This window comes from Saimiri boliviensis, chromosome 13 (genome assembly GCF_048565385.1).
Source record: "Saimiri boliviensis isolate mSaiBol1 chromosome 13, mSaiBol1.pri, whole genome shotgun sequence".
NCBI lineage: Eukaryota > Metazoa > Chordata > Mammalia > Primates > Cebidae > Saimiri > Saimiri boliviensis.
In genome coordinates, this window is record NC_133461.1 from 29,256,872 (window position 1) to 29,269,433 (window position 12,562).

The window sequence follows — 12,562 nt, forward strand, 5'->3', positions numbered from 1 at the left end:
TGTCACCCTAGCTTCTGGTGGTCAATACTTGGTGTCCTTTGGCTTGCCAACTGCATCACTCCAGTCTCTGCTACTGTCATCACGTCCTTCTCTCCGGAGGTGTCGGTCCCTATGTCTCTCTTCCTCAGTATGACACCAGCAGTCATACTGACCTAGATCCACTTTAATCTAATGCAGTCTCATCTTGATTATATTTTCAAAGACCCTCTATCCATATAAGGTCACATTCACAGGTTTTGAATGACATAGATTTGGGGAACACCATTCATTCTAATACATTATTTATGGTACTATTTATGTGTACTAGAAAACACACAAAGGAATGCTGGTTTTTGACATATATATGTATGTACATATATGTATATATGCAGATAAAGTAACAGATAGTCTAGAGGATACATATTAAACTCAAGATAGTAGTTGTTCCTCTATGGGGAAATAAAATGTAATGTATTTTAAAAATATTAACAGTAATGTGAATTGTGGGAGTATAGTTGTCAATTATTTTTTGTACTTTACTATATATAATTTTTTAAATGAGTTGATATTATATGATGTTACTGTATAATACACTATCATATATAACTTAATGGAATAGGCATAATCCATAGAAGCAAATCGTGTGGGGCAAAAAAAGCTAAAAAATGAAAAGACTTAAACCAGAAATAATTCTCATATGTTTTTTTAGGAGGAAGACATTTTTAGATCCTCAAGGGGTTTCCTTCTGCATACTATTTTAATTATACTGTAGTTATGTTAACTAATAACTACATTAGTTATATTGAACCAATAATTAGTTTAAAGTGATTTTATATATATGTACATAAATAAGCAAGATATCGGTCTGCAGCTCTTAAGCCATATGAACACCTATACAGTGATGAGGAATTGTTTTTATAAGAACTAAATAAATAGGACTACAACCAGATTACTAAGAAATTTTTCTGACTGGCTGTGGTGGGTCATGCCTGTAACCTTCGGGAGGCCAAGATGGGTAGATCACAAGATCAGGAGTTCAAGACCAGCCTGGCCAAGATGCTGAAACCCTGTCTCTACTAAAAATACAAAAATTAGCTGGGCATGGTGGCACACGCCTGTTATTCCAGTACTCCGGAGGCTGAGGGAGGAGAATTGTTTGAACCCAGGCAGCAGAGGTTGCAGTGAGCCAGTATCATGTTACTACACGCCGGCCTGGGTGACAGAGCAAGACTCTGTCTCAGGAAAAAAAAAAAAAAAAATTCTGTATGTTGCCTATTAATTATGCATTAATGTCCCATGGGAAGCTAGGTAAACTCTATAACAGATTATTTATAATTTTTCTTAAAATACTACCCAGAATTTCTAGACAATAATATATTTTTCACAGGAAGAGAAGACAAACCTTTCTATAAATGCTAAATTAGGTTCCTAATTTGCATAGTCAAATTGTAACTTTATCATGTGGAACTCATAAACTGTTTAATGTTAAGTGAATAAAAGTAGTTTTATTCAAAACGCTTTCTCCATTCATTTGTATAATTGACATACACAAGCAGACATCAAGAACAAATGACCTCTGTTCCACATGAGGTTGGCTTGTGATTATTTATTTATAAATAAATGAGCCAAAAGAGAGGAGAAACAATATATTCAAGTGTATGTCCTTTTAGATTTTTTTTTTTTTTTTTTTTGAGACAGAGTTTCGCCTTGTCACCCAGGCTGGAGTGCAGTGGCCACAGTCTCAGCTCACTGCAACCTCTGCCTCCCAGGTTCAAGCAATTCTCCTGCCTCAGCCCGCCAAGTAAGCGGGACTGTAGGCGCCCACCACTGCACCTGGCCAATAAAATATTTTTAAATGAGAAATTTTCCACAAACAAAAACTTAGTGAGAAGAGTGACATCGCTTTGTATTTTTGCAAATGAATTGCCCTAACAAGACAAGTAGTTTCTCACCTCTGCTCTGTATTTGTTACACTGTCAAGACATCTTATGTGGCCTCTGGAAAACTCCACTTATAGATATTGAGGGTGGAAAATAATGTCTTCGTATGATTGTGAAAGTAGTTTTGACTTTGAGAATTCTCTAGAAATGTCTCAGGGATCTCTGTTGGTACAGAGTACATCGGAAAGAATAAGCACTTCACCCTTTGTAAAAGTTCAACTGGTAAAAGTGGTTGCTTTGCACTTTTTCACTTGTTGTATGTAGGTTATTTCTTTGACTTAAGACCATTGTTAGTCATAAATAAGTGGAAATGTTGAAAATTTTACTTATATAATTATTTTTGAGACGGAGTCTTGTTCTTTCATCCAGGCTAGAGTGCAATCACCATAACCTCTGCCTCCCTAGTTAAAGCGATTCTCTTGCCTCACCCTCTCAAATAGCTAGGACTACAGGCCCGCACCACCACACTCGGCTAATTTTTAGCAGAGATGGGGTTTCACCATGTTGACCAGGCTGATATCAAACTCCTGACCTCAGGTGACCCCCCTCTCCCCTTGGTCTCCCAAAGTGCTGGGATTACAGGTGTGAGCCACCATGCCAAACTTTTTTATTTTTTACTTTTCAGTTCTAAATAATATCTAACCACCATGTAACGTGTATTTGTTATATGCCAGCCTCTGAGTGGAGAATGCGGTTGTGGGTGTATTTATATGGGGGATTGGGGCTTGCCAGAGAGATAAACCGAGTGATAATATGTATAGGAAAGTCACCTGTATATCCTTGTACTCTCAAATATATTGACATGAAATTGAGCGTGGTATTCCTTTGTAATTTTATTCTTTTTGTCTCCCTTCCCATTCCTAATATTTTTTGGAATTTTTTTTTATTAGACTTGCTAGGGAATTATCTGTTTTAATTCTCTTTTAGAAAAACTAAGTTGCAACCATATTATTTAAACTTAATTCTGTTTTTTTTATTTCATGGATGACTATTGTGTTTGTTGCTGTTTGTATTCCATATTCTCCTTCTCTCGAATTCTCCTGGATTTGTCCTGCTGTTACTGTGGTGAGGAGGGGTAGCTAAATACTTACATGTGTGGTGGTGTTTTGTTTTTTTTTTTCCTCCCAGAAATGGTACCTGGGTGGTTCATGCTGAGTTTATTTTGCCACATACTTACGTGGTAGCTTCTCAAGATGTAGAATTCTGGAATTACAATGTCTTCCCTAAAAGATCTTGAGACAGTGTTATGCTATCCGTCAGATGTGTAGAGCTCAAGATGGGAACTCTAAGGTTAGTCTGCTTCTCTGTCCATTGGTGATAACATGTTTCTTCTGTCTGGAAGCCAATGGAACTTTCTCATATACTGCGAATTCATTAATCTTACGAGAATGTTTTGATTGTTTTTCATGATTTTTTCTTGGAATGTTGGATTTTTTTTTTCTTCTCAAGAAATTTTGTCGTATTACTATTTGTTGTGTTTTCCTTCCAGTTTATTTCTTCTGGAATTTTAAAGTAGCTATGATGTCTGTACTTTTCTCTTATAGTTTCTGTGGAGAGCTTCTCAGTTTGGTCCTTCACATCACAAATTTAATTCTCCGTAAGGCTCACTCTGCTATGCCCAGGCTGGAGTGCAGTGGTGCCATCTCGGTTCACTGGAACCTCCACCTCCCAAATTCAAGAGATTCTCTTGGCCAGCCTCCCAAGAAGCTGGTACTATAGACGTGCAGTACCACACCCAGCTAATTTTTTGTATTCTTAGAGAGTCATCATTTGGCCAGGCTGGTCTCAAACTCCTGGACTCGATCTACCAAAGTGCTGGGATTACAAGCGTCAGCCACTGTGCCTAGCTGCCATCATATTTTTAAAGAACTTTTCTTTGTTCTGTGATTTTTTTCTTCTCAGCAGTCTCTTCTTATTTTATGGATGCATTATTCTGTCAAATCTCACCTAATACACTAATTGGAATTATTTTTTTTTTGAGATGGAGTCTCGCTCTGTCACTCAGGCTGGAATGTAATGGCATGATCTCAGCTTACTGCATCCTCCGCCACCCGGGTTCAAGCAATTCCCCTGCCTCAGCCTCCTCAGTAGCTGGGACTACACGTGTGTGCTACCATACCCGGCTAATTTTTTGGTATTTTAGTAGAGATGGGGTTTCACCATGTTGGCCAGGATGGTTTCGATCTCCTGACCTCAGATCTGCCTGCCTTGGCCTCCCAAAGTGCTGGGATTGCAGGCATGAGCCACTGCACCTGGCTAATTAGAATTTTTTTTAATTAAAAAAAATTTTTTTGTTATACTTTAATTTCTGGGGTACACGTGCAGATCTTACAGGATTGTTACATAGGTATACACTTGCCATGGTGGTTTGCTACCTCCATCAACCCCCCCACAAATTAGGTATTTCTCCCAATGTTATCCTTCCCCAACCTCCTTACTCCCTGCTATCCCTCTCCTAGCCCCCAATCTCCCACCAGACCCCATTGTGTGATGTTTCCCTCCCTGTGTTCTCATTGTTCAGTACCCACCTATGAGTGAGAATGTGCAGTGTTTGGTTTTCTGTTCTTGTGTCAGTTTGCAGAGAATGATGGTTTCCAGATTCATCCATGTGCCTGCAAAGGACATGAACTCATCCTTTTTTATGGCTGCATACTATTCCATGGTGTATATGTGCCATATTTTCTTTATTCAGTCTATCATTGATGGACATTTGGGTTGGTTCTGGGTCTTTGCTATTGTAAACAATGCTGCAGTGAACATATGTGTGCATGTGTCTTTATGACAGAATGATTTATAGTCCTTTGAGTATATACCCAGTAATGGGATTGCAGGTCAAATGGTATTTGTAGTTCTAGATCAGGCATCCCCAAACTTTTTACACAGGGGGCCAGTTCACTGTCCCTCAGACCGTTGGAGGGCCGCCACATACTGTGCTCCTCTCACTGACCACCAATGAAAGAGGTGCAGCGGGGGGTCGGATAAATGGCCTCAGGGGGCCGCAGTTTGGGGACGCCTGTTCTAGATCCTTAAGGAATTGCCACACTGTCTTCCACAATGGTTGAACTAATGTACACTCCCACCAACAGTGTAAAAGTGTTCCTATTTCTCCAAGTCCTCTCCAGCATTTTTCTCCAGATTTTTTAATGATTACTATTCCAACTGGTGTGAGATGGTATCTCAATGTGATGACCAATGACAATTAGCGTTTTTTCATGTTCATTGGCTGCATAAATGTCTTCTTTTGAAAAATGTCTGTTCATATCTTTGGCCCACTTTTTGATGGAGTCGTTTTTTTTTTTTCTTGTAAAATTGTTTTAGTTCTTTGTAGGTTCTAGATAATAGCCTTTTATCAGATGGGTAGCTTGCAAAAATTTTTTCCCATTCTGTTGGTTGCTGGTTCACTCTAATGATTGTTTCTTTTGCTGTGCAGAAGCTCTTAATTAGATCCCATTTGTCTATTTTGGCTTTTGTTGCCATTGCTTTTGGTGTTTTAGTCATGAAGTCCTGGCCTATGCCTGTTTCCTGAATGGTATTGCCTAGGTTTTTTTCTAGGGTTTTTATGGTGTTAGGTCTTATGTTTAAGTCTTTAATCCATCTGGAGTTAATTTATGTATAAGGTGTAAGGAAGAGGGGTCCAGTTTCAGCTTTCTGCACATAGCTAGCCAGTTTTCTCAACACCGTTTATTAAACAGGGAATCCTTTCCCCATTGCTTGTTTGTGTCCGGTTTGTCAAATGTCAGCTGGTTGTAGATGTGTGGTGTTACTTCCAAGGCCTCTGTTAATTAGAATTTTTTAAAAAAATTAGTGCTTCCTAAATTCTTTCTGTTTAATTTGGAGATCTGTTTGCTCTTCCTGTTCAGTTTCACACTTTATTTGTATACTTGATAAAGCTTTGATTATGAACACTATGAAACTTAAACATAATTGGAGAAAGTAGTGGCATGGATCTTCATGTAATTATTAACACTCTGCTGTTCTTCTTTCATCCATCTACCTTAGCCTCACTATCTTTTACGTTTTGATTTCTATTTTCTTCTACCTTAAAATATTTTTAAATTCCTTTTTATTTTAATTACACTTAAGTTCTAGGTACATGTGCAGTTCGTGTAGGAGTGTTACATAGGTTTACACATGCTATGATGGTTTGCTGCATCCGTTTCCCTGTCATCTACGTTCTATTTTTTAAAATAAATCTTCCATATATTTTCAGGTGTAAACATTTTAGTATGTTCTTTCGGTAAGTATGGATTTTAAAAAATATATAATACCATTAGTACATTCAACAAAATTAACAATAATTTTTTAAATTCTTCCTAATAATTTATCTCTAATTATCTTTAAAATGTCTTCTGTAGTTGATTTGTTTGAATCAGATTCCAACATCTACTGTATTTAGTTCTTAAGAGTCATAAATCTATAGCACTCTTTCCCTATCCCAACTTTTTTTAAATCCCTTATTGAAGAAACTGGGTTATCTGTTTAGTAGGATTCCCTGCATTTGTCTTTAGCTGGTTACGTATCATCACGGTATTTAACGTGTTCTGTCCTCTGTATTGCATGTGCACTGGTAATTAGAGGAGAGTCTTGATGAGGTTCAGCATATCACTCTCTTAGGCTGTTGACTGTCTTCACTTTCTTGGTGGTTTTGTTGCTCATCTGTAGTTATAAACAAGTCTAGACTAACTTGTTTTGCAAAGCGGTGGGTTTTCCCATTCAGTTGTGAGTGGTGAAGAGTCTGCTGTGCTCTGTGGAGTTGTCCATCTTCTTAAGAGAGAAGGCAAGAATCAGCCCAGAAGTCTCTTCTTTTTCATGCATAGATAGAGAACAATATGGCACAGTGACTCTCCTTGAGTTGTAGAGAAAGGATACAGGAGTAACCATAATGGAAGAGAACATTCGGGAGTTCCAGTGCTCAGCTGAGCCAGTTGGTTTTGTTTTTTGTTTTTTTTTCCCCCATTTTACCTCTTTCTTTGTGGCAGCCCAGATTTGGCTGCTGTGCTCCCCAGTATTTGTATCTGCCTGCCTGCCTGCCTGTCTCTCTCTCTCCCTGTCTCTCTCTCTCTCTCTCTCTCTTTGTCCCTCTCTGTGTGTCTCTATCTCTGTCTCTCATCCCCAGGTTACAAATCTGCAGTGGAAATGTCTTAACTTAGAAAACAGTTCTTGCTTACCTAGGCCTGGAGGTGTGTGCCAGAACTGCCTGCTCTCCACAGCCATGGTAGAACACTGGAGCATCTCTCCTTGAAGATCTGGATCATTTGCTTTCGTGACTTCTCTCTGTGCCGCTAAACTCAGCTTCAGAGCAGAGTCATGGTTTATCAAAAATTGTGGACATGGAGTAATTCTTTTGTCTGTAAAACATTCAGTTTTTACTTAAACTTCTGTTCCCTGTTACAGATACTAAAGAATATTACTTGGTATTCAGAACGAGTTTTAACTGAAATCTCCCTGGGGAGTCTCCTGATCCTGGTGGTAATAAGAACCATTCAGTACAACATGACTAGGACGAGAGTAAGTATTCCAGCTGCTATTCTATCTTTTTTGCATACAGTATAATAGTTTAAGACAATAGTTTAAATCAATCCCAATTTTTAGGGTGCTAAAATTCTCATGACATGGTAGAAAATACAGCTCAGTGTATAGTCACTGTATTACATGATCCTAATGTAACATAAGGACTTTTTCTTAATATCGAATGGATTGTATGATTAGAGGTATTTCACATGAAATAGAAAACAAGCAGTGCAAAAGATTTAGATAAAAGCTATTGTGAGTTATTTGGCCAGTAATACCGATTTGCCTTTTAATAGCAACAAATAACAAAGTACAAGAAGATATGAGTACAAGAAAATTTGAATTCAAATGAGAACAAAAAGCAGGAGAGAGAGAGTATTTTAAAGAATAAAAGAAAAATTTCTGGTGGATTCTATTCACAGAACCCAGGAGCAAATTTCAGTTCTGGTCAATAGAAATATGTTGTTAAAGAGAAGCAGTGTACAGAATTCATAACTAAGAGAAATGGAATTTTTTTTTTTGAGTTATGATTGTGCCACTGTACCCCAGCCTAGGCTGCACTGGAGTACAGTGGCACAATCATAGCTCACTGTCACCTCCAAGCCCTGGGCTTAAGTGATCCTCCTGCCTCACCCTCCCGAGGAGCTAGGACTACAGGCATGTGCTACCACACCTGGCTCTTTTTTTTTTTTGTATAGCCAAAGTCTCGCCATATTACCCAGACTGGTCTTGAATTGGTTTTGAACTTCCGTCCTGAAGTGATCCTCCCAAAGTGTTGGGATTATAGGCATGAGCCACAGCTCCCAGCCCATTTTCTGTTATTTTCCTCTGTGGGGCTATTGTAGATACACATTCATGTTTTTTATCTGAAACCCTAGGAGCCAGCTATGTTTTAAAAAGCAGAAGTTTTTGGATTTTAGAAAGATAATTATAGTTTATGTACTCTACTATGCGTAACCATTAGGGTCTTAAGTAGCATGCTGTAATTAAACATTATATTTCTGTAGAAGAATATTTCAATATTCGCCATGGAGGGAATAATGGAGACTACCAGGAACATCATCATTTTTTGTGTTGTGAAAAAGTTTTGAGTTTCCAGTTCTTTATGGATTTAGAATTAGAAAAAAGAGACTGTGGATCTGAGCTTACTAAAATCAGTGACAACGGAATTTCCATTTGCTTCTATTAATAGTTAAGTTAACCTCGGTTAAAATATAGAGATTATATGTTTTACGCTTTCTGTTTCCTCACAGGACAAGTACCTTCACACAAATTGTTTGGCAGCTTTAGCAAATATGTCGGCACAGTTTCGTTCTCTCCATCAGTATGCTGCCCAGAGGATCATCAGGTAAATATGAACTTTAAAAGAAATACTGATTTGCCTCTGGATGAGCTATTAAGACAGATACTATGGTGGTTCCTTTTTTTTTTTTTTTGAGATGGAGTTTCACTCTTGTTACCCAGGCTGGAGTGCAATGGCGCGATCTTGGCTCACCGCAACCTCCGCCTCCTGGGTTCAGGCAATTCTCCTACCTCAGCCTCCTGAGTAGCTGGGATTACAGGCACGCACCACCATGCCCAGCTAATTTTTAGTATTTTTAGTAGAGACCGGGTTTCACCATGTTGACCAGGATGGTCTCGATCTCTTGACCTCGTGATCCACCCGCCTCGGCCTCCCAAAGTGCTGGGATTATAGGCTTGAGCCACTGCGCCCGGCCGGTGGTTCCTTTTTAAATGTTACCTGTGAGGATTGTCAAATTTTCCTACTTAATTTTTACCACCTTCTGGTTTGGTTGAAAATATCTTGTTCTGTTTTGTTTTCTAATCTAACTTTTTGATTAAAGTTAATTGTATTTGTGTTCAATCTTTTTATAAAATGTAATTTTAAGTGTAATGTTGATAGTTTTTTTACAGAGGAGCAGTCATGCAAATTAAATATTAATATATTTGATGAGCCTTTTGTAGAGCATCACACTGTACTTTCAAGGAGTTATCTGTGTGTGTTTTAGACAATTTTTATAGCAGTTCAGCCATGTATTAGTTTCCTATTGTTGCCATAACAAATCAACACAAATTAGAGGCTAAAAGCACAAATTGATCATCTTAAAATTCTATAATTTAGAAGTTCACTGTGGGTCTCACTAGGCTAAAATTGAAACAGAGCTGCATTTCTGTCTGGAGGCTGTGAAGGACAATCTGCTGCCATGCCTAGCTGTTGAAGGCTGCCTGCATTCCTTGGCTCATGGCCCCTTCCTCTGTTATCAAAGCTAACAGCAGTAGGTTGTTAAGTCCTTCTCATACCTCATCACTCTCACCTCTTCTTGTGGTTCCCTCTTCCAAGTTGAAGACTCTTGTGATTTCCTGGTCCCTTCTTGATCCAGGATTATCTTCCTATCTCGAGGTCAGCATCAATTACAATGTCCCTTTTGCCATGTAAGGTTAGATTCATAAGTTCAGGGGATTAGGACATGGACGTTTGAGGGAGCTATTATTCTGTCAGCCAGAAACCCTCCCATTGCCAAAGACATGACTTTTAAGGATAGGAAAGCTAACTAACCAGTCATATGTGAATATCATTGCTGGGCTTGTACTTTTTTTCTTCCTGTAGGCTGCTCAGTATTGTCCAAGTAGCTCTCAAATAGAACCTAAGTGAAGCTATATTATTCCCTTGAATTCTTGCTTTTCGGGTAATGCAGGGTTTTTCTTGTTTTGTCTTTTTAAGAGACAGGATTTCACTCTGTCAACCAGGCTGGGGGACTGCAATGGAGCAATCACAGCTCACTGAAAGCTCAAACTCCTGGGTTCAAGGGCTCCTCCTGCCTTAGCCTGGTCATGTGGTTTTGAACATTCAGTTTTCTTTAACAGTCATTGGTAGTGATCACAACTCCATGTCACTTTTTTTTTTTTTTTTTTTTGAGATGGAGTTTCGCTCTTGTTACCCAGGCTAGAGTGCAATGGCGCGATCTCGGCTCACCGCAACCTCCGCCTCCTGGGTTCAGGCAATTCTCCTGCCTCAGCCTCCGGAGTAGCTGGGATTACAGGCACGCACCACCATGCCCAGCTGATTTTTTGTATTTTTAGTAGAGACGGGGTTTCACCATGTTGACCGGGATGGTCTCGATCTCTTGACCTCGTGATCCACCCACCTCGGCCTCCCAAAGTGCTGGGATTACAGGCATGAGCCACCACGCCTGGCCTCCATATCACTTTTAAACTCTGAATTCACATTCTATTCCTTGGTTAGATGTTGATTGACCTGGGCTCATTTTTAAGTTACTCAAAATTAAGTTATTTTGTCTGTTTATCTTCAGAATTTAGTAGAGGATATTTTGCATTGACTCACTATTTAATTTATGTCTGATCTTACTACATTCCATTAGATTGTTTTTGGGGTTTGTACTTGAGATGTCATCTGCTTAGCTGACGTTGAACTAATGTGAACTTCATGATGTACAGTAAACAGAGTGTTCTCCTCCCACCTTGGAGTTTTTCAGGTATTCTGAAGAACCTTTAGTTTCCAGAAGTTAACCTTTGTCACCAGGCTTTATTTCACTGTAACAGAGTTAATGATTTCCGTGCTGCTGTGCAGGCTCTTTTTCTCACTGTTTATGTGCAGTTTTATAATGGTTTCATGAAGATTTCATTACACAATTAACTTTTCTCAGATGATAAACAAACATTTGGCTTGTTCAACATGAACATACCAAATTAACTGGTTGAGAATTTAAGTTCTGATAAAATACGTTAAGCACAATTAAATATTTCTGAGATTCAAAAAATGTTCTAGCTGGGAAAAATGCATATGAAAACACTGTGCCCAATTTTTAATCTAAAATGACAAAAGGAGAAAATAAAATTTACACTAGGAATGTAAATTACTTCAACCATTCTGGAAGACAGTGTGGTGATTCCTCAAGGATCTAAAAATCGAAATACCATTTGACCCAGCAATCCATTACTGGGTATATACTCAAAGAATTATAAATCATTCTATTATAAAGACATATGCACACATATGTTTATTATGGCACTGTTCACAATAGCAAAGACTTGGAACCAACCAAAAAGCCCATCAGTGATAGACTGGATAAAGAAAATGTGGCACATATACACCATGGAATACTATGCAGCCATAAGAAAGAATGAGTTCATGTCCTTTGCAGGGTCATGGATGAAGCTGGAAAACATCATTCTCAGCAAACTGACACAAGAACAGAAAACCAAACACTGCACATTCTCACTCATAGATGGGTGTTGAACAATGAGAACACATGGACACATGGAGAGGAACATCACACACTGGGGCCTGCTGGGGCGTGGGGAGCTAGGGGAGGGATAGCATTAGTAGAAATACCTGATGGAGATGAAGGGGTGTTGGATGCAGCCAACCACCATGGCACGTGTATACCTATGTAACAAACCTGCATGTTGTGCACATGTATCCCAGAACTTAAAGTACAATAACAAAAAAGAAAAGAAACCAATCATGTTCGAAGATAGAAGAAACATTGTTTAGATTTGTGATTTGAGAATATTTAGATTGTTTATCATCAATAATGAGTAGTGCTTTACTTCATTTTCATAGATTTTTAGTTAGCATAATATGAGTACGGAACTACTTTAAGCAATGCAAGAAGTATTAAAATAAGTAAGAAAGATTCCTGCCCTCAAGTAGCTTGCAATTCAGTAACAGGAATAAGACCAGGACCCATCCTTGTATATATAAGATACAAGGATCTTTTATACAGCAGAATGTTATATGAAATACATATTTTTATATGTTAATATTATAATGAAAGAAAAATTGCTATGTAGTGGGAGTGAATGGCTGCTTCCAAGAATGGCGAGAACATTTCTCATTGAAAGATTAGGCAGGGTGACTAGAGAAAGATGACATGATAGATAAGAGAGACTGGCCTGATACAGAAATCATCAACTACAACAAGCCAAAGCAAAACGAGAGGGGGTATGGTGAGAGAGCATGATTTATATGTAGAAAATAGCCAGTTTCCTGGAACTGGCATGCTGTGACCTCTATGGGAATTACAGGTGAGAATCCTGAAAGAAACAGCTGGGGCCATACTGTGGAGGGGCTTAAGGGTTGGACTCACAGTTTAAAATAATAGAAATGA

General features: G+C 38.6%; 1 protein-coding gene across 4 annotated transcripts in view; it reads left to right on the forward strand.

The window, feature by feature from the left end:
- DYM (dymeclin) overlaps positions 1–12,562 on the forward strand; it is a 439,715-nt gene that overhangs the window by 210,947 nt on the left and 216,206 nt on the right. For all 4 annotated transcript variants that reach the window (XM_010336841.3, XM_074383488.1, XM_010336842.3 and 1 more), the window contains exons 12-13: positions 7,314–7,427; positions 8,684–8,778. In XM_010336841.3, coding sequence (XP_010335143.2) covers positions 7,314–7,427; positions 8,684–8,778 — 209 coding nt within the window. The remainder of the gene's footprint in view (positions 1–7,313; positions 7,428–8,683; positions 8,779–12,562) is intronic.